The sequence below is a fragment of the Meles meles genome, chromosome 15 (assembly GCF_922984935.1).
Source record: "Meles meles chromosome 15, mMelMel3.1 paternal haplotype, whole genome shotgun sequence".
NCBI classification, from domain to species: Eukaryota; Metazoa; Chordata; class Mammalia; order Carnivora; family Mustelidae; genus Meles; species Meles meles.
In genome coordinates, this window is record NC_060080.1 from 61886426 (window position 1) to 61912683 (window position 26258).

A 26258-nucleotide genomic window follows, 5' to 3' on the forward strand; every position below is an offset into this window, starting at 1 on the left:
CATTCTCACTCTCTCAGTAGTATGCAGTGGAGTTTTCCAGAGGCTATATGCTATGTATTGCTGCAGAAAATTGAATATAGAAGCAGATATGAGAATACAGCTATCTTTTATTAAGACATATATCAAAGAGAATAGCAAAAATGTGCCATAATGCTGCTGTTCAAACTAAATTATTTTGTCTGAAAAATATAATTTGTTAATGTTTATGTAAACATGTAATGAATTTATTACTTTTGCTATTCACTTTAAATGAGCTAATACATATTTTTAAATTCATCATTTTAATTGATAATATTATAATTATTACTAAATATAACCAGCATAGACAAAGCTATTTTGTCTCTCAAAAAATTTTAAGAGGGTAAAGAGTCCTGAAACTAAACTGAGAACCACTGATCTGGATTTAACAATTTAATTTTTTTGAGGATGCATGTACTCTTTTATAATTCTTGAAATCTTTGAATAGAACATTCTACCGTCCAGGTATATATATCTTCATCTCTATGTACACATATGGATGTGCATGCATTTTTGTTTTTACATATTTGTTGTGTCTCCTTGTGTGCTCAAGAGCAGAGCCCCAGCTTAGATGAGAGCACTGGCCTCGTTGGTGCTTTGGGTCTTCTTTGTGGCTGATTTTGTCCACAGGTCAAGTTTTCAGAAGTGATTTAGACTTGTGAGCTGGCACATTTCAGGTAGGAGGCCTGAATGAAAGGCACAGAGTTTCCTAACCCCAGCAGGAAGGGTGGGAATCTCCCTCAGAGAAGTTTGTCTCACAGACTAATCTCATCTTCTGATGGTTAAGCTGGATTTCTTGAAATCCACATCTTGTGCAAAATAAGAATTCAGAGGTGTCCCTAGATTGAAGCTGCATGGTACAGAGTTTTGGCTACTATACCTCCCATGCCCAGTATTTTTGGGGGACCTGCAGTCTATGCTTACCAGCCATCTGTCCTCAGTGCACTCCCTTCTCCAATTCCACTGAGCTAGACTATTTGATCTTGTCTATAATGACTATTCAGAAGCCTCTGGCTCTAAAGGTCAGTACCTACAGAGACTGTTGCAGGGCACAGTTCTGTGGGCCCAGGACTTCCCGTGCACCAGAAGCTCCTTCTTGGAAGGATGCAGTGTGAGGCATAGAGTTACTGACCAAGACCAAGACCAAGGACAGAGTTATAACCTGGTAAAGCCTCAGATTATTCTTTTAGGAAATGGACCAAGGACTGTTGTGCAAAAGTTAGTTTGAAGGCAGTGAGATCCTAGACTGGAAAAGACCCCAATCCTCCTTGCTGTACCTTTCAAAGTCATTTCCTTTATTCTGACATGGAGGGTGCATAGATAGGTTGAGCAATTACCTGAATTTTTATAATAATCTCCTCACAGCTGTCTTTGTTTCCATGTTTGTTGCCTATCACTTTAAAAGTCAGTTCACATCCTTCCTTTGCTTATCCTCCTAGTCTCCCCATCTCCCTTGGAATAAAATCAAAGTCGTTTAATTGTTTCCAAGGCCTCATACTGGCTCTACCTAGCATTGTACCTCAGTTTTCTTTGACTTCATTGCTTGCTTCTCTATTCTTCCAAGGTTCAGCCACGTTGGCCTCCTTCCTGTTTATTCATTGGACACACCAGGCAAACTTGTACTTCAAGGCCTTTGCTTGCTGTTCTTTCTGCTTAAAATGTTTCTTCCTCAGATATATTCGTGGCTTATTCCCTCACTGTCTTCATATCTTTTTTCAAATGTGGCCTTCTCAGTGAGGCTTTCCCTGACTGTGCTATTTGAAATTGCAAATCACTTCTATTCCCCATTCCTCTTTTACTTTTCTGCACTTTATTTATCACTTCACATTGTATTTATTTCATAAAATGGTATGTGACTTACTTGTTTTGCTTGTTTTCTGATTCTTGGCTATCAGTTTTACAAGGGCAAGGATTTATGTCTGTTTTGTTTACTCATAGATGCCTAACACACATGGGTATGCACACTTACTTATCATTGGCTGTGGTTACTCTGAACCATATTCGGCATGTCTTGCCCAAGTCCCCAGCAGTAACAGCAGCATTTTATATCTATGCAGAGTAAAAGGAAGAAATGGTGAGTAGGAGGAAGGACGTCCTACCTTCTCCCATACCCCGAAGGGTTCCTCCTACTTCTTTTCTTTGCTGAAGAAACAGAAAACCTTTGAGGTTGAGATAATATACAGTGGAGAAAGAGACAGAGAAATTATGTTCCAAGAGAAATGACAGTGTATTCTGTACTTTCTAACATGGTATTTAAAAAGAATAAAAGAAAATGAGGGGGGGAAACCCCAAACCTTCTCCAAATATGTGGTTCTAGTCCCTTTTTCATTTCATTTTTTTTTTTTTTAGATTTTATTTATTTATTTATTTGACATACAGAGAGAGATCACAAGTAGGCAGAGAGGCAGGCAGAGAGATGGCGGGGGGGGGGGGGAAGCAGGCTCCCGGCCAAGCGGGGCTTGATCCCAGGACCCCAAGACCATGACCTGAGCCGGAGGCAAAGGCTTAACCCTCTGAGCCACCCAGGCGCCCCCCTTTTTCATTTCTAATGGTGTTTGCTTATACTAAGATGCGGTGGTTTTCAAACATTTTTGCTTATATACCCTTCTCCTATGCCCTAAAAAATAAAAAATGCCCTAAAAGCATTTTTAGAAACTATGTACTCCCTCACATATTTTTAAATTGACATCTAGAATATTTCATTTATAAATTGAATGGGTAGTAAAGAATATCACTTTTAAAAATGTTTCCATTGGAAGGTATTCACAGGATTGGATTTTCTTAAAACAAACAAACAAAAAAGCCAAATACTAAAAAACTGGAGCCTATTTCTCTCTCTCTCTCAAAAAAAAAAAAAATAATAGCGATAAAAGAAGATTGGCAAAATGTTGATAACTTGAAGCTGCTCAAAGGGTGCATGGGAATTCATGTATTATTTTTTCTACTTCCACGTTTATTGTTTTGTTCTTTTCCTTTCATGTTAGAGATTTTCTCTAAATGACTATCGATATTTGTCTGTTCATTGTTAAACATAGGGTATTTAAAAACTGATTGAAAGTTATGTCTATAGGGAGCAGGTTAGTGGGCTTGTTGACTGGGTTTTATTGGAGGAGAACAGGTAGTAACCTGACTTTTACGTGGAGAGACCATGTGTCATTTTCTGAAAGTTTTCTCTCAGAAGCCATCCCATTTATCCAAAGATGAACTCTTGAATCTTCTGTCCACAGAGGTGGAAGTTTGGCTGCCTGAGTACCCAGCACAAGGTAGGAGCTGCAGGCTCTAGGTGAACTGTAAACTCCAACTGAACCCCTGCAGGGCTTGCCAGGAGCTGCTGACTGTAGATCCCTCTAGTTTGTTTGGCCTGCAGAGTTGAAATCTCCTCTTACTTGGTGTCAGTTAGAGGACGTGGGTCTCTCCGTTCCCCCTCTGTTAGCCTGTTTCACCTGTGTTGTCTTACACTTCCATTCTCAGCTTGGCTGGATTTACAGGGGCAGGTATTTCCGTCTGCCAACACTTAAGAATCAGCTTCCTGGGCTCTGCCACTTTCCACTCCTACATTTCCTTTTTGTCTTCATATATGGAGAGTTGGGGTGATGAGTAATTTTTTTGTTTTTCATTGTAGATGGAGTTTCTTTTTCTGTTTGTCACTCTCCATTTTATTTTGGGATGATTTTCCAAAGAAGAATCAGACAGAAAGGGCTTTATTCTATCACCTTGAAGTCACAAGTCTTTATTTTATAATAACAGATTATTTTGCATATTTAAAAAGTAACACCTAAGTTTTTTTTATTTTTATTTTTTTAATTTTTATTTTATTTATTTATTTTTTAAAGATTTTATTTATTTATTTGACAGACAGAGATCACAAGTAGACAGAGAAGCAGGCAGAGAGAGAGGAGGAAGCAGTCTCCCTGTCGAGCAGAGAACCCGATGTGGGGCTCGATCCCAGGACCCTGAGATCATGACCTGAGCCGAAGGCAGAGGCCCCAACCCTCTGAGCCACCCAGGCGCCCCTATAATTCAGGTTTTTTTTTTAATAGGTTTTCTTTCTTTTTTTTTTTTTTAAAGATTTATTTACTTGATAGACAGAGATCACAAGTAGGCAGAGAGGCAGGCAGAGAGAGAGGAGGAAGCAAGCTCCCTGCTGAGCAGAGAGCCCCATGCAGGGCTCGATCCCAGGACTCTGGGATCATGACCTGAGCCGAAGGCAGAGGCTTCAACCCACTGAGCCACCCAGGCGCCCCTAAAATTCAGTCTTTATCCCTAAGAATGTATCTAGTGCAAATCAAGTTCAACACAATTTCAGTCTTGTAATTTTCTTGTGATAACTTGGAATAATTTTTAAATAGTCCTTTTCATAGAATTCTTGAGTTATTTATTGAAGAGATTTTTTTTTTTTTAAAGATCTTATTTATTTATTTGACAGAGCTGCACAGTGAGAGAAGGAACACAAGCAGGGGGAGTGGGAGAGGGAGAGGCAGGCTTCCCGCCGAGCAGGAAGCCCAATGCGGGCTCGATCCCAGACTCTGGGATCATGACAGAGCCCTGCTAAAGGCAGACGCCCAATGACAGAGCCACCCAGGTGCCCTGAAGAGACCTTTTCAACAATGAATAGATTTTCAGCAATTAACAATTAATTTGTCTCTTTGGTATTCTAAAATTTAACATTTACTATTAAAAGCTGTTTTTCTTGGTAGTAATTTTGAAGTAAAATTGTATTTATGACTTGAAATTGAGCTTTAAATACATCGACATCTTTAAATACATCAATGTCTATTGAATCTGCAAGTTCACTTTACGTTAACTGGTATTTCAGTGAGGATGCTAGTTCTTTAAAATCACAATCTAGGAGGAAATATATATGCATCCCCTCAGCCACACCCCATTGCTAATAGATATTTGTTGAGATGTCTTTGTTTCAGTGATATTAACACCAGAGTTACTTGAAACTGTCAAGTTATCCTCTCATTAGCATATGACACTAAAGGACAAGGCTGAACCGTATCTTTTTTTATTATTAAACTTTTAAATTTGAGTAAACACATGAGTTTGACATTTGAGTTGACACAGTTACAATAGTTTCAGGTGTACAGCATAGTGATTTGACAAGTTTATACATGATGCTATGTTCATCACGAGTGTAGCTACCATCTGTTCTGATACCTCACTCTGATAATATAATGATATTATATATGACTAGGATATAAGACTGTATTCCTTATGTTGCACTCTTTATTGCTGTGACTTATTCATTCCATAACTGGAAAGGTGTATCTCCCACTCCCCTTCACCTATTTTACCCATCCCTCAGCCCCTTCCCCTCTGGCAACCATCAGTTTGTTCTCTGTATTTATAGGTCTGATTCTGCTTTTTGATTGCTTATTCATTTGGGTTTTTTCTTTTTTGAGATTCCACACATGAGTGATATCTCTTTTCATGTCTGTCCCAGAGCCTTTCATTCATTGCAGCTTTTCTGTCTTTTCTGATCCTGCTTCCTACCTCTATTCCTACCTCACTTCCCACCCTCATAGAATTTCCTCTTGTGATTATTTCCAGTTACATTCTTCAGAGCTAGGCGAACATCAGCACCTGAAATATTGGAAAACACAACAGAAATTCTCTTTCTTAAAATTCACATCTTAGAAATAGGATTCCCCTGTGAAATAAATCAGTAGAACTGTGCAACTTCATTTGGCCCACAGATTCAGTTTGTCTTTGCTGATTTGTTCTTGCTTTTCCCTTCCAGCTGTGTCAAAAATAAGAAGTTCAGCATTTTTTTAAAAGATTTTATTTATTTATTTGACAGAGATCACAAGTAGGCAAAGAGGCAGGCAGAGAGAGAGAGGAGGAAGCAAGCTCCCTGCTGAGCAGAGAGCCCGATGCGGTGCTCGATCCCAGGACCTGTGATCATGACCCGGGCTGAAGGTAGAGGCTTTAACCCACTGAGCCACCCAGGCGCCCCAAAAGTTCAGTATTTTTAATGCTATCCAAAGGTTTGTGTTACCGTGCTCGCTTCGGCAGCACATATACAAAGGTTTGTGTTACCGACAGTAGTAAAAGCTGGAGTGAGAAGGGTTTATGTCCCACTTCATGTTTTTCCCCTCTCAAGCCAGTAGGGAAAGAATGTAGAGGATATGGGTGGATTTTCAAAGATAGCTGATGTTTTATTCATGAAAAGAGATACTCAGACTCAGTCTGAGTATCATGGGTGTGACATCAGAGACTCGGGAAAAGAAGGGTGAGATTGAGGCAGGGAGGTGGTAGAGGTTAGGAGATGTGGGCGAGGAGTCTTTACCTGACATGGTGGAGTCCAGCAATGGTTATAGGAGTGCATTCTCCTCCCTCCTCTCTTACCTTCCTCTTTTTGCCACCACACCTGACACCAACCCTGACACAAAGTGAGGAGCGGGCCCTGGTGAGGCAGGTGCTCATGGTTGGGAGGAGGAAGGAAGAGTGACTTGTTACTGACCTCGTTGTTGAGCCTAATTCTCAGCTGCCTGTTTGTGTGCAAGTAGAATACATAAATATGTTTGTGTGTGTGTGTTGGAAGAAGAGAGAATAAGGGGTAAACCTCTAACGGTCCACACAACTGTTGTCCTTTTCCTGTTGATACAAGTCTGTATTTGTATTATCTTTGTTATTTTAAATGAGTCCAGGAGATATATAAGATTCAAAAGATTTTAGAGTTTTAAAAAGGGCCTTAGTGGTAATTTAGAAACCATAGTGTCACTGCTGGTCGCCAAGTCCTGGTGGTCTGTCTCCATTTTCTCTTAAAGGTATGTACTCCTCTCCATCCCCACACTAATTTCCCATGTATGATAATGAAGTAATTTGGTATAAGAACTCTTATCTTTTTATTTTCTTTTTAAGCTACCATGTAAGAAAAATACTGTGCAGATGATAGTTATATTGTGACTTGATGAATTAGAGAAGATCAAATGTCAAAAAAGAAAAAGATCAAATGTTGTCCATAGGACTTTGGATATACATAAATGTGGCACTTCTTCTGTTAAAGTTTCATTCTTTGGAGTCATGCCCTAGGTTGACACTTAAAACCTGCTGACCTTTCCAGTTTCATCTCTAGTTGTTGAACCTCTACTCACATTTATACATACGTTATATATATGCTAAGCACCAGCTTTACTGAATTGTTGCTCCCCAACATGCCATTTAAAAAAATTAACATATAATGTATTATTAGCCCCAGGGGTACAGGTCTGTGAATCGTCAGGCTTAAACACTTCACAGCACTCACCATAGCACATACCCTCCCCAATCAACATGCCGTTTTTTAATGCCTCTCTCTCAATCCTTCCTTCCTGACACCTCTGCTTAAATCAGCCTCAATTTCTGACCTGCTGTTACACACTCTCATTGGTTGGTGCTAGATGAACCCCCATCTCAGAACTCTGAGATCTAAAGCCATTTCCAGGCATCAGCTTTCCATGGCGTGCATGTGTGTGTGCGTGTGTGTGCTAGCGAGTAAATGAGCACTTTAGTAAGCACGTTATTCAACTGCTCTCTTTAGCACTTGACTAGAATTCCCCAATAAAGTTAAAACAGAGTCAAGGATTAAGTTGTGTGGTTCCTGAATTTTCAGGAGATGACATATTGCCTTTGGTACCAAATTTGATTAAACTTGATAACTTTAATGCCACTTGGTTCTGTTGGGGAGGAAGAATTAAATTGCTTACTCTAGAGAATAATTTTTTTCCCACTGACTAAGGAATAGAACATTTATTAAAATTATCTTAGTGACCTGAAAGAGAGAAATGTACTTTCTTCCCCAGCAGAAGCAGGTCTAGGATGTTATTAGCACGTAGTAAAAATTGAATAATTGAGCAACACTGACTTCTTTGGGATTCAGCCTTCCAGCCCCTGCTGTGTGATTAGTTCTGTCCAACCTGCTGGCATGCTTGAGCAGGAAGCCTGCAGAGGATTAGGAAGGAAAAACCCTTTGGCAAATCTCAGGTACTGAAGACATTTGATTTAATTTTATATGTTATACATGGTAATCTGGTTTCCCTTGGCAACCTCCAGTTCTGCCCTATTTTATAATCAGAGGATGGCAGGACACATTGCATATTTGATGGTATCACCTGGAAGTGACTGTAGAAAACAGAATTTGCTTCCAAAAGGAGAGAAAAAGGTCACTAAAAAAGGACAGAGGAATCTGAGTCCCCTTAAAGAAAGGACAGGTAATTCTCTATAGCTTAGATACCCATGAGGATTTCACTGATGAGAGCAGTTCCAGTACTATCCATATCAGAGCAGTTTGGGAAGTGAGGGAAAGGAATCAGTCTTGTAAATCTTTTTTTTTTTTTTTTTTAAGATTTTGTTTATTTATTTGACAGATAGAGATCACAAGTAAGCAGAGAGGCAGGCAGAGAGAGGGGGGGATGCACGCTCCCCAATGAGCAGAGAGCCCAATGCGGGGCTTGATCCCAGGACCCTGGGACCATGACCTGAGCCGAAGGCAGAGGCTTTAGCCCACTGAGCCACCCAGGCGCCCCAAGTCTTGTAAATCTTTTCAGGGATGATAATTTGGGGCACCTGGGTGGCTCAGTGAGTTAAGCATCTGCCTTCAGCTCAGGTCATGATCCCAGGGTCCTGGGATTGAGCCCCACTTTGGGCTCCCTACTCAGCAAGGAGCCTGCTTCTCTCTCTCCCTCTGCCCCTGCCCCCCAACTCGTGTTCTCTCTCCCTCGCTTTGGTCTCTCTCTTTCACATAAATAAGTAAATAAATACATAATCTTTAAGGAGGAAAAAAAGATAATAATGTTATCATTTGTGAATTACAGTTAAGGTTTTAATTAAAAAATGGCAGTGATAGTTACTGTTTGTTAAGTACATGTCAGGAATCTTTCTTGGTTCTTTATGTATACAACTTCATTAAATTCCCACAATCTCCCTTCAAGGGGAGTATTAATATCCCTATATGGATGAGAAAACAAGTATTTATTGATCTCTTAAAGTATGGAGGCTGGAGGATGGTGGGGCAATATTGACTCCAAGGTTTCAACTTTGGGAGACCATTCTTCATTTTTTTTTAAAAAGATTTTATTTATTTGACAGATCACAAGTAGGCAGAGAGGCAGGCAAAGAGAGGGGGGGAAGCAGGCTTCCAGATGAGCAGGGAGCCGGAAGCGGGGCTTGATCCCAGGACCCTGGGATCATGACCAGAGCCAAAGGCAGAGGCTTTAACCCCCTGAGCCACCCAGGCGCCCCTCATTCTTCATTTTTTTCTCTGATCTTAAAGTCCTATAAGTCCTAATAGTCTCTATTCCAAAGCAGTATACTAATCCACATTCATGATGACTTTTAGCTAGCAAAGTAAACATACTACCGAATCAGAAGGTACTGTTAAGGTGTTTAGGCATTGGGAACAGTTCTAGTTCTTACTTGGCCAGTAATTAATTTATTCTGCTTGACTCATGTCTGAACAATGTAATACACTTAAGATTTCCAAATGATTAAGTCTTCACAGATATCTAGTGCCTCAGTGGTCATTTGAAGTGTAAAAGGACAGGATTCTACATATGAATGGTAACATTTGTGGGGGGGTGCTGGTCTTGCGGTAGATGTGAGTGATAATGAATGGCCACTTTTGTGACAGGTGGATGCGGAGACTACATAATGGTCTTTTATCAACTTATGCATGTGTACTTCTGTCATGTTCACAAAATGACATACTGAGGTAGGACATGTCATTAGCTTTCTGTCAAGTGACAGCTTTGGGAGCCTACTGGCAAGCTGAGAAATCTTAATGTCACACACTTATTGTGTAAAGCATTTTATATGAATTTAATTTAATCCTTACGACAATTGTGATTGTGAATGTTATTGTCTCCATTTTAGCAACTTTTTCAGTTTTTTATTAATTCTTCCCAGAACATTTTCTCTAACATTTTAGTAAGAGAATTTTTAAGCATACAGTAAGGTTCAAAGAATTGTACAGCGAACACCCAAATACCTACCTAGATTCTATAATCGTTTCCTTTATTATATATCTTGTCACCAGTTTATCCATCCACCCAACTTAGTTTTTGTTGTATTCTGAAGTGAGTTACGGATGTTGGTACATTTTACTTCTAAACACTTACATGTGGGTATCATTAATTAGATAGAGTTAAAAGTGTGATAGCCCTATTAAAAAAATGAAAACAAAAAACTGAGGCCTTGAAATTCTGTTTGGGGGACATAGTATGTCCTCGGTCACTTTTGGCCTTCCTCTGTGAAGTAGTAAGATATTTTAAGAAAAAAATAAGCTACTCATGTTAAATACTAATACCTCAGTAATGACACAGAAATCTGTAGGTAGGAGGAAGATACTCCTGTTAGGTCCTAGACCACAAGCAACCCAACACTGCAAAGTGGCATCTTACTTCATTTCTGATTTTTTTTTTAAAGATTTTATTTATTTATTTGACAGACAGAGATCACAAGCAGGCAGACAGGCAGGCAGAGAGAGAGAGGAGAAAGCAGATTCCTCGCGGAGCAGAGAGCCCGATGTGGGGCTCAATCCCAGGACCCTGGGATCATGACCTGAGCCGAAGGCAGAGGCTTTAACCCACTGAGCCACCCAGGCGCCCCTTCATTTCTGATTTTAAATGAGTATGAGGTCATTGCCACATTTCTGAACACTAATTCCTCCCCTAAATAAGAGACTTTGATTAGGAAATTAGTTAAGCACTTTAGTAATGATACTGGAACTTCATTTCAGTGAACATTTTTTCTCTTTTTCTCTTCTGGGTGTGACTAAATTGCCTACAGCATGCTGCATGGTTGCTGGTAAAACAGGAAATGGGGTAAGTAATTTAGGTAGGGAATTTTTTTCTACCATTTAAATATAAGCTACCTGATTCTTTTTTTTTTTTTTTAAGATTTTATTTATTTATTTGACAGAGAGAGAGGTCACAAGTAGGCAGAGAGGCAGGCAGAGAGAGAGGAGGAAGCAGGCTCCCTGCAGAGCAGAGAGCCCGATGTGGGGCTCGATCCGAGGACCCTGAGATCATGACCCGAGCCAAAGGCAGCAGCTTAATCCACTGAGCCACCCAGGCGCCCTAAGCTACCTGATTCTTAAAGTACTTTTACTACTACTATCTCTTTTTTTAGAGTGAGTTCACTAGCTCTTAGAGAAATAGAAAGAGAAAAATTTTATTGTATGAATTTAGGTGTCATCTTTGTTTAATTAGTTTATTTGCATGGTACATTATTAGTAATCTATTAAAGTGGATTCATTTTTTATAGATTTAACATGAATGTAAATATATATTTTACATTTTTACATTAGGCTTTTATATAATATAGCTTGGCAAGCTATTATAAAAGAATAAATTTTATACTAATCTTAGAAACTAAATTATAAAACTACACTATAAGAGACACAAAGTAAAATCCTACTTAAAGCAGAACAACAGTGAGTTTATACATAGATAAAATATATAAAACATAGGCCCACAGTCCTTTATCTGAAACCCTTGGGGACCAAATGTGTTTTGGAATTTGGAATTTTTTTTTAGATTTTAGAAATGTATTTTGGTGTTCAATACCATATATAACATACCCCTCCCCTCCATGGTCTGAGGTGGTACTCTATAATTAAACACATTAATGTTTCTGTAGTGAAACGTGAATATCCACACTAAGTTTGATACACAAAATCTCTAAACAGCCTCTCATGTTTAAGACACTGTTTGGTTGCCAACTGAGTTAAGAAAAAAAAATCTTTAATTTTCCAGACCTTTTGGGATTTTGAGACTAAAAATTCCATACCAGTATAAAAAGGGCCATGTGACTACTGAAGTTTCCTGTGTACTCTGGAGAGAAAAGAGAAAGCACAAAGAAAAGTATAGATTTCTGTATTAGAATCTTATACTTGGTTATAAAAAAAGTAATTCATTGAGTTTTTTGTTTATTTTCTATTTTACATCTGCTTTTCTGAAAGGGTAGTAGCAGTATATCTATCAGGGGTTTTGGGGTTTAGTTAGGTTATGTTAAATTAGTCTCAAATGCTTGTGATTCTGGCATAATAAAATTTGATCCTATGCTTGATAAATTTTTAGCATAGTCAAGGCATGCTATTTTCTAAATGTTTCCAGTTTCCATCCACATTGGCTGCGAGTTGCTGTTACTATTCTTTATCAAAGAATTTTGAACTAAGCTTAGTTATTCCAAAAGATCCTGCTCAATATAGAGATATTGGCACAGAGGAGATACAGAATACTAATCTTTTCCTCTGTGTCTGTAAGTTCATTTTACATTCAAAATATTGTGGAGGAATCACCATTAAAGATTTGATTCAAGAAATTTAGGAAAATTAATTGTGCTTAGGTATTTGGGCTCATCTTTCCTCTGGAGTGGTCGTCATGTTGTATCTATAGTAACAGTGATTGCAGTTGATATCCTCATCAGTAGTTATCCGACACAGGAGAGAGGGAAATGCAGTTACTAAGTACTCAGTTAGGACTGAATTTACCTCATGACAACCAATTCCCCTACAAGACCGTCAGGCATGTTCTAAGAACCTCTGAAAACATTTACCCTAAGTTATACTAGGCACACTGAATTTACAGGATTAAAAATCTGGTATTTTAAATGTTAAATTTTTGCCTTGTATAGAAGGTTAATGTTTCCAAGATGTCTATTAACCCCTTTCTACTACTCTTTAATCTAGAAAGAAAAAAATACCTGTAGTTTTTTTTTTTTCCTTTTAAGATGTCTAAATATATTTCAAAGACTGTGAAGAATTTAAAATACCAGTAGTTTTAACCTGTATTTAGGATTGCTTTTTGCTGCAAATCATTGTGCTCTCTAGAGTCTAAACAATTTTTTTTTTTTAAGATTTATTTTTATTTATTTGACAGACAGAGATCACAAGTAGGCAGAGAGGCAGGCAGAGAGAGAGGGGGAAGCAGGCTCCCTCCTGAGCCAAGAGCCAGATGCGGGGCTCGATCCCAGGACCCTGAGACCATGACCTGAGCTGAAGGCAGAGGCTTAACCCACTGAGCCACCCAGGTGCCCCTAGAGTCTAAACAATGTTTAAGTAGTTTTCTATTCTTGTGTTTCACATTTCAACTTTTTTATCCTTTAAAATGTATTCTCATACATTCCTTTTCAACTGTGATACTATTTTATGCAAATATCATTAAACTGTTGGTACAATATCAAGATAGTCTTTTAAAATACTTTAAAAGTTTCTGATATTCAGAGATTAGGAACAGTTTAAGAAGTTCATGGGGTGCCTGGGTGGCTCAGTGGGTTAAGCTGCTGCCTTCAGCTCAGGTCATGATCTCAGGGTCATGGGGTCGAGTCCTGCATGGGGCTTTCTGCTCAGCAGGGAACCTGCTTCCCTCTCTCTCTCTCTGCCTGCCTCTCTGTCTACTCGTACTCTCTCTCTGTCAAATAAATAAATAAATCTTAAAAAAAGGAAAAAAAGTTCAGTGTTTCAATAAGTTCTTGAGTGTAGAGAGTAGTTTGATTATTTGTCAGATGTAGGATTTATCTGAGTATTTCATTGTTAAACCACAATCCCAAAGCATACGAAAGCATTCTGTGTAACCAGTTACACTCTCAACTGGGTAGAATGTGTACATCAACCATTTCTTAATTTGTATTCTTAGAGGATAGTTGTTGTTATATGTTTTTTAGATCAATTAAATTAAGCCATTAGCTAAATTTGTTTTCTACCTATATTAGTAGTGTATTTTTGTCTTCAAGAATTAAATTACGGGGCGCCTGGGTGGCTCAGTGGTTTAAGCCTCTGCCTTTGACTCAGGTCATGATCTCAGAGTCCTGGGATCGAGTCCCACATCAGGCTCTCTGCTCCGTGGAGAGCCTGCTTCCTCCTCTCTCTCTCTGCCTGCCTCTCTGACTACTTGTGATCTCTCTGTCAAATAAATTAAAAAAAAAAAAAGAATTAAATTACAATGAATTTTTGATATAAGCCCTCATTTGTATCAGTGAAAATTGGACATAAAAGAAGTGATTCACAAGTTGGTCCTAACATCTTTGTTAAGAGCAGCCCTGTTCACAGCCATAAGACTAATTATTTGAATAAGACTAATTATTGGAATGGTGTGAATTTGTTAATTTATTAGTGATATCATAGTATTCACAGCATAGGAAAGCACTTTTTTTAAAAAAAGATTTTATTTATTTATTTGTGTGACAGAGAGATCACAAGTAGGCAGAGAGGCAGGCAGAGAGAGAGGAAGGGAAGCAGGCTCCTGGCTGAACAGAGAGCCCGATGTGGGGCTCGATCCCAAGACCCTGGGATCATGACCTGAGCCGAAGGCAGAGGCTTTAACCCACTGAGCCACCCAGGCGCCCCGCACTTTTTTTTTTTTTAAGATTTTTATTTATTTATTTGACGGAGATCACAAGTAGACAGAGAGACAGGCAGGGAGAGAGAGGAAGAAGCAGGCTCTCTGAGGAGGAGAGAGCCCGACATGGGGCTTGATCCCAGAACCCTGGGATCATGACCTGAGCCGAAGGCAGAGGCTTTAACCCACTGAGCCACCCAAGCACCCCAGCAAAGCACTTTTATTAATATCACACCATACAGGTTTTTCTTTCTTTTTAAAAACTTTAGTTCCTTTCTTTTTTATTTAATTTTTAGTTGGCTTCATATCCAACATGGGACTTGAACTCATGACCCTGAGATCAAGCGTACCCTGAGGCACCCCCTTCAGTTCCTTTCTATAACAATTTTGGGTTACAGACTAAAAGCTAGAGATCACAACTGGTTCTTCCCCAAACCTATTTATTGGCTCATGAGTAGATTCGGGGGAATATCAGATTTTTATTCAGATATTTTTTTGATATTAAAGTGACAAGCGTTACAGCACATTGATACTTTAGGATTTAATGTTTCTTCTTTAGCACTGAAGTACAGCTTTCATACTGATTTCCCAAAAGTAAGCCCCATTATCAGGACGAGGGTAGATGTAAATATTTTTAGTCTGGATGAGATTATTGTAATACACAGTTTTGTTGTTTCTGAGCAATAAACAGTCCCTTCTATTCCACTTTCTGTCCTCTGATGTATAAATCCTGGAATCTGGTAGCTCAGAAAAACTCATTAGTATACTTTTGTCTTTGAAGCTTAAAAACTGTCTTATATACCATTTTAAAAAGCCATTTTTTTTTTTTATTCTACTAGACTATAACGTCCATGAGCGGAGGAATTTTTGTCTGCTTCCTCTCTGCTTTCTAGCTAATGTGTAAAAAATAGTGCCTGGAACATAGTAGGCACTCAATAAATATTTTTAAACAATTGCATAAATTCTTGCCTTTAGCAGAAAAAGTGAAGTTTTTCATTTTAGTGAATTAATTTTTATGTTTTTCAGAAAACAGAGTCTGTCTCTGGGAAGAAATGATATTGTTCAGCTGAAAGAAGCCTACAAATGGATAACTCACCCACTGATTTCAGAGGAACTGGGTGTTCCCATTGATGGAAAGGTATTTGGTCATCAGCATTGTTAATTTCATTTTCTGGTTTTACTAGTTTTACTTCATTATATGGAAGAATTTTGATTAGCCAAAATAATCTTCTTTTTAAATAATCCAATGGAGAATTTTTAAGTTTTTAAACTACTAATTTCTAGCAGTCTTAAATTGAGAAAGATTTTATTTTTAAAGACTTCTTTGTGATCTAAGCATTTATGAGTGTAACAAATGTAGTGTACCCTAATTGACTTTAAAAGATTAGAAATGAATCTAAGCCTTCAATATGTTTTTTTTTTTTTTTTTATTTATTTGACAGAGAGAAATCACAGCTAAGCAGAGAGGCAGGCAGAGAGAGAGGAGGAAGCAGGCTCCCTGCAGAGCAGAGCCTGATGTGGGGCTCGATCCCAGGACTCTGGGATCATGACCTGAGCCGAAGGCAGTAAGCCTTCAATATGTTTATAGTTTAATTGGAGAGACACATATACTGATAAAAAGCAATACATAAGTAACTATGAATAAGTGTGGAGTTAACTCCAGACTATTTAAATTTGGTTATCTGTGGCTAATCTTGTTTTCAAATATAATCAGTCAACTATAGTGAGCATGGGTTCAACCTGTCCCACCTTGTTGTATCTCAAGTCCCTCTATTTAATTTTAGGTAAAGACTACCTTTGAAGCCAGAACACTTAGTCATCTCCCCTGTTCCAGAATGGACCTTGCCTCAGTCTCCAGAATAGACTGAAGTTTAGGGAAGAGCTCAATAGTTTCCCAGATGTGGAAACAGGATATATTCCCAGCTCATCTTAAATTATGATAGGCCATAGTATGGCCTCATTGCTTCATGATTTTGCTTGAAGGAAATTCCCTGAATATCAGACACACCCCTATTCAAGTAAAATCACAAAACCATCTTTCAAAGCTAAATAGTTAAAAAATTATTCACCATTTAGAATTACATAGCTCTGTTTCCTTCTGTTAGTAAGAATAAACTCTCTCCTTTAAACTGAATACTGACAGAATAGAGAATAAAACCACTTCACACATATATGGAGGGGAAATGAGGTAATGAAAGTACTTTGGAAATTAGAGAAGTCATTGATGCAAAATATTTTTACCTCAAACTTCAGTTTTGAAGCATAAGTAATTTTACATGTTGAGCTAGTGAGAACAGAAAATGGAAAACAAAAGATGCAACAATATTCTAATAGATTCAGAATGAGTGAATTTTCTTGAGCAAAAGCAATGTCTTATAATTTTAATTTTACTTTGTAAATTAGAGAGGAAAGAAAAAATTTAGCTATTCAGTATTATGATTCTAGAGAAGCTAATATGCTTGTTAACAATCCAATGCAATCAGTAAATACAGAAATACTGAATTAATTAAAAAAAAAAAAAGAAATACTGAATTAAAAAGATAAAATTGTTACATGGTAGGGATTTGTCATTTTTCTCAATGTGGAATTTCGTTCTCTGTGAAGATTTGTATATAGAGTATGAAATTGTGCTTTTTTTGTATGCAAGGATGTTTATTATAGCATTTTTTAATAATGGAAAAGTTTACAACTAAAATGTCCAACAGTCCCTAGAGTTGAAGAGATGAAAGATGTCCACATAATGCTAATTAAATAAAGCAATTTTCTAAAAGTATGTTTAATATCCTAAGAATACATATATGTTTATATTGATAAAAATGGCTAGAAGGAAACACACCTGTTACTATGTTCTACCTCGGTGGTGTGAGATTAAAAATACATTGTTTGATTATTTTATAACTTGTATGTATCGTTTTTATAATAAAAATTAAGATCTCTCTTTTAAAACTCAAATCCACTAAGAAGTTTGAATACTCAAAGTGCCATAAAATAAACAATAAAAAAATAAAGGTTCCCACAGAGATTTTAAGCATGTATGTTATGAAATGCTTTTGCCTTGCTAATAATTCTAATCATAGGAACAATTCTCCTTTCTGTTATCTCTTTCCAATTCCCTGAATTCTCTTTCATCTTCACATTGAATTTATATACATACACAAAAATCATACAAATTTATTAAAAAAATTTTTTTGTAGAATCACTAGTGACTGAACTTTAGAAGTAGAAAAACAAAAAACAAAACTATTTCCTTTCCAGCTGCCCTGTGCACAAGCTGATTTGAGAACAATAGTATTTCCAGTTTTCCTTGTCACTATTTGTGAGCCAATCTTTGAGAATTAATTTCTATTTCCATTCATAAGTGGTTAGATGTTGGTTTCCTTTTGCTCATTTTTAAACTGTCTTTATAATTTTTAGAGCTTGTTTGAAGTGAGTGTGGTCTTTGCTCACCCAGAAACAGTTGAGGATTGCCACTTCCTGTAAGTTGCTACGTAAACAACGTCAGTTGTGTAACATTGTTAATGCTTTTTGGTTTTCATGAAACAGTGTTCCTCCTCTTTGTAATGAGCCTATCAGAACTTATCATGTCTTAGTAGGTTTAAAATGTGCTGTCTAATATAAAGGTGTAAGCATACCCGTATAGCTGGTATAGGGATTCATTTCGTTTGCTCTTAATATGTTGAGTTTAGCAGCCATATATATTAAAATATATAAAATATATTTGAATTATATTCACCCCAATAAAACCCACTAACTTTTTTTTATAAACTTGAATTTTACTTAGACGTGTGATATGTCCAGATTGCTTCAAACCAGCCAAAAACAAACAGGTAAGGATTCCTCCTTTTTATTCTTTATTGAGTTTTGTCTGAGCTGAATATTCAGATTAACAACAAAATGATATGCATTAGAAATCCTGGCAATATGTTATACTAAGAATCATTCTTTAAATATTTTCATTTGCTACATTTATTTTTATTTTTTTCAACCCTGAATATCTTTGCCTCTAGTTTGGAAGTCATAACACAAACATTCTCATATTTGTGTCACTGTCTGGGTTGTTTCCCTGGTGTTAAATTTAGAACCAGTGTTTCAATGATGTTACTGTTTTCCATTTGGGGGAAATTCAGCTTTTAGGTTTTAATCCCAAAGTTACCTCATTGGAGAAAATCCATGTTAATCATTAGCATTCCAAACTTTTATCTAATATTCATTTTCTGAGAATTGATATTTAAGAAATATAATCCAAAATAAATTATTTTACTTAGGACAATCTGAATTAATATGGCCTATTTCAGGCTATATTGCAAAAGGGCATTTTATTTAAACTTCACTTTATTTGATATAAGCTGGTCTTCATGTTAGTGAGCGAATTAGTTAGCGTGTATTTTTAGTTTCTGCTATGCCAGGATGGAATGGCATGGCAATGATATTGTCAAGATTTCATGCCACAGATACTTAGCCTGTTTTATACAGAGACTCGGGCATTCTTAATTTTACTAACATCCATTTTGCTGTTATGGTTGTTAAAAATAAATAAATAAATAAATAAATAAATAAATAAATATATATATATATATATATAGACAGATACATCTGTTGGGCTTTACTCTTGCTTTAATTGCTGAGCCTTTTGGAACTGGGCTCAGGGTTGTGGGGTGGGGGAGAGTTTGTAACATTTGTTGAACACCCTGTGAGAATAATTTACAAATGCAGATGAAGCCTAAAGCACTGCTTCCCACCTTTCTCACATCATGGTACACCTAGAACATTATCATGTTTGTTCAGCACCCTGAGGTTAACAGATGAAGTTGCTCTAAGTTGGAAGCAATGGGCCTGGGAGTTCTTTCCATCCAGGTCCTGCCCCTCTGCCCTTGGGAATTAGAGGGCTCAACATCTTGTGTATAACTTTAGCTTATTGCTTTATCGTATCAGTTGGAAAGCTCTGTCCAAAAGACCTGTAGCCATATTTATATTAAAAATCTTGTTTCAGTTTTTGAGGAAATATACAAGTACAAGTACCAAGTAACGGGATAAGGAAATTTTTGTCAAAGCATCATTGACACCACATCATTTGGCCAGTAGTATAGGTGTATGTAGCTTTCCTGCCTTTTTGCTGGGAACAAATCACATGACCTTTTGAGATTCTTTCAGGCTTGAGATTTCATATCTTAACAAATAGGCACTTATTTTTCAGTTTTAACCTTGTATCTTTGGGTTCTCCCAAAATATGGTTTAGAAAACCATTGATTTGATGACAAACCATTGAGATGCCTACATTATGCCTCTTTAGAGTAAAGTGTAATTTCTCCAAACAGAAGAGACAATTGTGATTTATTGTACTAAGCCATGTATATATGCACTGATTTTTTCTAGTATATCTACCATGTGGTTTGGCTTTTCTTATCTTGAAAAACCCAATGTGGGACATTTGTTGTAGATGCCCTTCTATTCAGCATGGTGAATTCGTTTAATTTATCTATGACTGGTGAGTGATGTTGAGTTGTTAGATGCCAGGGCAGGCCGGTTGGCTCTATTTACCTCTTAGCTGGCAACCTGCTGTTAAATTGTTCTGCTGGACCTACCTGGCATTATTGACATAGGCTAAATTGAAAAGAAGGGTTGTAGGGAGAACTGACAGTATGAATGTTTATGTTTTATTTTCTTGGAGCTCTTAAGTATTTCTCTCCTATAAGTATGGTTTAAAATGATGTAATTTCTCCAGCCATGTTTTGTGTTTCACCTCTGATGTTTTCTTGTCTGGTTGACAAAATGTCTTTTTTTTTTTTTTTTTTTTCATTTTTACTTTATATAGTCAGTGTTCACTAGAATGGCAGTTATGAAAGCGTTGAATAAGATAAAAGAAGAGGATTTCTGCAAGTAAGTAGAAATATAGAAACGTGGGAGCATCATGGAATTTTTGAATAAAAGGGATGTTAGAGATAATCTGTTATCTCTAAAACAAAACTGGATGTCTTTCAGGGATGATGATTGTGTCTTCGTCATTGTGATATTCCTACTCCCTGGCATAGTACCTGGCGTGTAGTAGTGTTCAATAAATGTTTGTCAAATTGACATTTGAATTTATGAATCAAACCCAACTTCTTTATCTTTAGAAGAGGATATTGAGGGAGTTGACTTGCCTAAGATTTCAGCTGGGTAACAGAGTGGACTTAGAGCCAGGATTCTGGACTCTCCATTACATCCCTCATTCTGCATTTCGAGTATTATCCATCTCCAGAAGAGGGAGAGAAAGGCTCATGAATTCTTCACTGGTTAAGATATAATGAAATACAGTAAGCCTTACATTTTAACTCTCATTGTGCTCATTTTATTTAATAAAATATTATCATAGTTATCCTTCCAGAATATCCTTGAATAAATTTCAAACAATGGAGCTATGAAGCAGGTTTTACTTATTTTACTGACTAAAAGCAAGCCCCAGGAAATGGAAATACTTCTATTAAATTTTAGAAGGTAAAGTTAGCTACTCTCTACAAGCAATAGTTCCTGAGTTTCTAAGTGATTTTTTTGTTAAGACATCTTGGGAAACTATGACATTTTCAAGACAAGCATTTGGAGTAAATCCATATCTAGTCTTTTACAGGTAGACTCCAGTCCATGGCTTTGGAAGTTCCCAGATGGTAGACAGAAAATAAAGCCATATATTGCTCTTTCCTTTCTGTCTTCAGTTAGATTGAAGTTTCTTAGCTAAAGGGCAAAGTCTGCCACATTCCACTTTTTCTGGCCCTGAGGTCATAGTTGGAATGAGAAGAAAAATGGTGGAGACCCTCCCCACGGGTGGGGCTTACTCCTATGACTAGTCTATCAATGCACACCAACTTTACCCAAATGATTAAGGGTTTTGTAAGATGGTACCAAGTGTTCATGGATAGCAAAATGGCTAAAGAACCCAGAAAGGCTTCCACTTCGTAAGTATGGGTTTTTCTCTCAAACCTCAAGGCTGTTAGAAATTATCATCTGGGAACATGAGGCCTCCTAAGTGAAAGTTAGTAGCAGAGCCCTGATTTACTTAGTGCCACTCTCATGTATTAAAATGTACTTGAGGCCTGAAAGACCCCAGTGATTCCAAAACTTAAACTTAGGGAGTGGCTTAATCCATGAGACGCTTGGGCTCTGTGTGTCTCAGAAAATGCTGATTCATCCTAGTTATGTGGTTCGATATCATGTCTGGAAAATAGTAGCTGTAAAATTTATTTTGTTTTGCAGGCAGTTTCCTTGTCCTCCAAACTCACCAAAGGCTGTTTGCACTGTTCTTGAAATTGAGTGTGCTCATGGTGCTGTTTTTGTGGCTGGTAAAATATTTAGTCTAGAATATACTTACACTGTCGACTTACTCTCCTTTCTGAAAAACTCAAATGACTCCTTTGTTTCCTTCTTATATTTATTATTAGGTTCTGGTTAGTTACCTCTTTTGAGAATTAGGAATGATAGCCAAGCTTATTTTAGGTTCTATAGGCATTTTTAAGGTCCACTTAGTTTTGTTATTTAAAATCCCATGCCAAAGGGAAATGACACTTCTCAGGTTTTAGTAGTTTCCATCAGAGATGGCCAGTACCCATAGAAATATGGGTAGATACAGAAACCCGAAACTGATCAGGAGAAACTTAGCCACAGAGATCATGAAAGTGAACTTGAAAAAAAATAATTTTATTATCTGCAAAATGACTGAAGACTGAGCTTCTGCCTTAAAAAAAAAAAAATTGTTGCACTGACCTTCCCAAGAGGTAATCTAGCAGATAGTTTTTGTTTTGAAAGCTGCATCGATTTCACAGTAATAGTTGAAATGAAATTGCTCTCTAGTCTCAACTATAACACCCTGCCCCATGGTAATGAAAACCACCTGCCATTAGTGCAGCTTTATTCATAAAGCAATGAATCCTATTCTATTAGAGTCATGGTTTTTTTTTTTTTTTTTAAATTACAAAAACTGCAAAATTTCCTATATTTGAACTCTTTGGAATATATTATCTCCAATGAGTGTTGCATTAAAAGTATTATTAATCAGGTGTAAAAGCAGTAATTGCTGTTTGTTTGTTTGTTTTTTCTGATGATCCTTGGGGTGTTCCATAATATAACTTGTTCAGTCAGCCAATCAGATTAATAAATATACTGAGCATTCCTTTAGAGCTCATTTGGTGATTCATATCATGTCCTTAGCCATCTCTTCTACTGTTACCTTAAATCTTTTAATTTAATTATTTATATGTCTGTGTGCTGGCTCCCCAAATTAGATTATAAGTTAGCTGAAGGCTAAACATTGTTTTATGTCGTGGCACCTAGGATACTGGCACTCAATAAATAGTTGTTTTATCCTATTGTGTTAATTATAGCATTCCGTCCAGGCTACCTTATGTTTCTTTGGCAGGGAGATATAATAAATATTCTAGGAATCTGCCACAGACTCCTTGGATAATCGATGGAGAAAGGAAGCTGGAATCTTCAGTGGAAGAATTAATCTCAGATCATCTTTTGGCAGTATTCAAAGCAGAGAGTAAGTATTATTCATATTTTAAATACATCGTCATTCATGAGTAGATTTCTTGGAGGCGACAGGAAGGATTTCTGAATTTTGTAAATCCCCAGCGAATCTGGACTCCTTACCTGGCAGCATCCCATGAACAGGGGTCACCAAGGCCTGAGCACTTCTGACTTGGGCTGGATTTGAGCCAAGTATTTCTTTCCTTTCTCAAGATGACTGTTTTTTTCCTGGGCAAATTCAAAGCCCCTCAAGCTATTTTAAGTGAATGTACTTAACCTCTGACCTTGGGACGCTTCAGACTTGGCCTCTTTTGGGGGAATATGAGGAAATTAAAACACAACTTCCACATCCAGTGCTTGTTCAAGAACAATCACTGGCAAATGCCTGACTCCCAGCATAACTGCTAACATGTCCTGGGATGAAGTTCGAGACTAGAGAAAAGAGATCAACAGCTACCATTTTACAAAGACCTAATGATAGTATGTTGTGTTTCATTTTCCAGGTATTAATGAGCCCAGGTTTGTGGAATGAGTCAGATCCTGTCAGGTTTATGTTTTCTTTGTCTCAGTAGGTCCGTCGGGTCATAGGCAGCATGGATCCTTATGATGTCACCTGGGATTAGACTAGAGGAAAGGGGCCAAGATTTCAATTGCGGAAAGTCATGTTGTACATCAGGAAAAACTGTAGGCAGTAAATAATAATTTACTTTGAAGTGGGTCTCCTGTCTTTTTTGAGGAACCAGCTTGATATCCACCATTCACTCTGAAAACCTTAAGTCAGGCCTGCCTGAGGAATGGCAGGCAATGACTGAGAAGAGATATGGCTGTCCCTTCCAGCTCTCTGCCTTGTCAAGAGAAAAGAGGACTTTAAACTATATCCTTCTTATAATTTGTTGCCTATTGGGTTGGTGGATCCTCTTTTTAAGGGTCTTTAAGAATTGTTTACTGAGGGGTGCCTAGATGGCTCAGATCATTAACCATCTGCCTTTGACTCAGGTCATGATCTCAGGGTCCTGGGATTAAGCCCTGCATTGGGCTCCTTGCTGGGCAGGGAGCGTGCTTCTGCCCTGCATCCGCCTGAAGCTCCCCCTGCTTGTGCTCTCTCTTTCTTTCTCTCTTTGTCAAATAAATAACATTGTAAAAAAAAAAAAAAAAAAAAGTTGTTTACTGAAAAAAGAAGAAATTAACCTAACAACCTAACATTTTCCAAAATCTTAGCAATCAAGACTCTGGATATTGGCATGAGCTTTTACCTACTTAATATTTACGTACTGGTTATCCCATGAGAATTATCCAAGTTATGAAGAAGTAAAAATCAAGCTTTAGCATAAAAAGTCTCTTCCAAATTCTATGGGGCCACCTTACTCTCTTTCTATGAGATGATTCAAGAAACTTTCAGTTTTGATTATTTGGGTCCCAAGGAAGCCCCCATTACCAATAGGGCTATTGGGAGGCTCTGAAAGAGCTGTCTGTTTCCCCCTTGCAATCTTTCATGCAGTTAGCTTGGTTTCATTTTCCATTTGAGGGGGAAAAAATTATACACAAACTGAAAATGAAGCAAACTATGTGTTTAGCATCCGTAATCGTATCCTGAGGAAATGTATTGAGAGCTGCCTGAGAAAAAGCAGACTTCTAGACTCCTGTGCTACTGGCTCCTTGTTAGGGGATAAGCCTGTTGTTTGAAATGCCTGATTGGTAGCATCAGTTTGCTAAACCTGTGCATCTCAAGATATATTACTTGTTCTTTCTGTGGTTCATGTCTGATGGCTCTGGGAAGATGGTTCTGACTGTTGTACCTCTATGATTTACAACTCTCTGAAAATAAGCAATATTGTATGAAGTAGTCTAGCTGCTTACATAAAGGGTCCTTCCCCATGGGGTGCCTGGGTGCTCAGCAGTTTGAGCATCTGACTCTCTTGGTTTCATAGGGCTCTGTGTTCTGTGCTCAGTGTAGAGTTGGCTTCAGATTCTCTCTCCCCTTCCCTCTCACCCATGTGTGCTCTCTCTCTCTCTCAAAGAAATAAAATCTTTTAAAAATTAAAAAAATAATAATAAAAAAATAAAGATTCCTTCTCTGAAATGGGAGATACAAACTTGTTTCTCTCACTTTCAATGGGCACATCATATTATCCACTTGTTAATCCCCTAGTTAATGAGTAATAAACTTTGACACACTCTCAAAGTCAATGTGTCTAAGAAATTTTCCCCTAACCCATTTATTATTTCACGTATTGAATAAATATCTGTCATGTTATTTCCCTGCTGAAAACTTACCAGTGACTGCGTACAGGATTAAAGTCCAAACTACTGAGTTTGATCTCCTGAGGCCTTTATCCTCTTTCATCTGCTCATTTGTCAGTCCCATCATTGGTCTGCCCTGGGTATGGGGGCCACTGCTGACTAGCTAAACTGCTGATAGTCCTGATCATTCTTGCACTTGGTTCGTTTTGGTTTTTGAAATATCTGTTCCTTTGAGCAAAAGGCTCAAAGAACTCACAGGATAGGGGGATAAGACAAGGCATAATGGGAATTTAGAAAACTCAAGCAGGACAGCTGGCAGGCTCAGTCGGTGGAGTATGTGACTCTTCGTCTTAGGGTTCTGAGTTCAAGCCCCATGTATAGACGTTACTTAAAAATAAAATCCTTAAAAAAAAAAAAGAAAGAATGAAAATTCAACCAAACTTTAAACATGTATTTCCTAATACTTCAGGTGGTAACTCCTTTTTCTTTTGTTGTCAGCTAATATTCATAATTACACAGAAATAAAGGGTTAAAGGTTATGCCCCAAAATATTTCTCAATGAAGTGTCCAAATTTGAAATATTTTTCTAAAAGATATAATAAGTGTCCCTTCTTCCTTTGTCTAGATTTAGTGTTTCTTTGGACTTCTCAAGAGCTTTGTTTTCTGCAGCTCTTTCTTATTCATGGGCTAGAACTTGTGGAAGTTTTATGGGCCAATTTATGAACTGAAAATCTCTGGTCTGATTTAGCTGTCACGGGTAGACTTACCTCTTTGTGTCCTGTTCATTCCCTTCACCCCTACCTGTCACAGGTTATGGCTCAGTCACTATGGATCCCCTGGTTCACTAACATTATGGCTGCTTTAGAGATGGAGGTGGGCGGGTGTAAGACAGATCGCAGACCCAGGGAGTCTGTATCTTCCCAGATGCCCCCCGAACTCTCCATTTCACTCTCTACCCCTACTTAGTGGTGCTCCTGAGTCTGTTGACTCTGACTAGAAGCTGCTGATGTTACTATGGGTTTTATTAACAGTTTTAAAATGGAGTGTAAACATGGAATGGAGGGTTCTTGGGGTCTGAATGTTTCACAGAATCCTACTCCTTGCCTTTCTTAGATTCTCTGCCTCGAGAGGAGCCTGATCCTGTAGTTTCATGGCTGCTTACCTGGCCAGTTCTCA

The 26258-nt window shown here is 37.7% G+C and overlaps 1 protein-coding gene across 7 annotated transcripts in view; it reads left to right on the forward strand.

The window, feature by feature from the left end:
- The window catches only part of PUS10 (pseudouridine synthase 10), a 75104-nt gene that overhangs the window by 32997 nt on the left and 15849 nt on the right, over nucleotides 1-26258 (forward strand). For 6 of the 7 annotated variants that reach the window (XM_045979533.1, XM_045979534.1, XM_045979527.1 and 3 more), the window contains 7 exons: nucleotides 10792-10826; nucleotides 15369-15480; nucleotides 17757-17818; nucleotides 18124-18169; nucleotides 20155-20219; nucleotides 21570-21655; nucleotides 22729-22854. In XM_045979533.1, coding sequence (XP_045835489.1) covers nucleotides 10792-10826; nucleotides 15369-15480; nucleotides 17757-17818; nucleotides 18124-18169; nucleotides 20155-20219; nucleotides 21570-21655; nucleotides 22729-22854 — 532 coding nt within the window. Of the gene's footprint in view, nucleotides 1-10791; nucleotides 10827-15367; nucleotides 15481-17756; nucleotides 17819-18123; nucleotides 18170-20154; nucleotides 20220-21569; nucleotides 21656-22728; nucleotides 22855-26258 lie in introns of those variants that run through there. The other variant, XM_045979535.1, reaches the window with a different exon arrangement.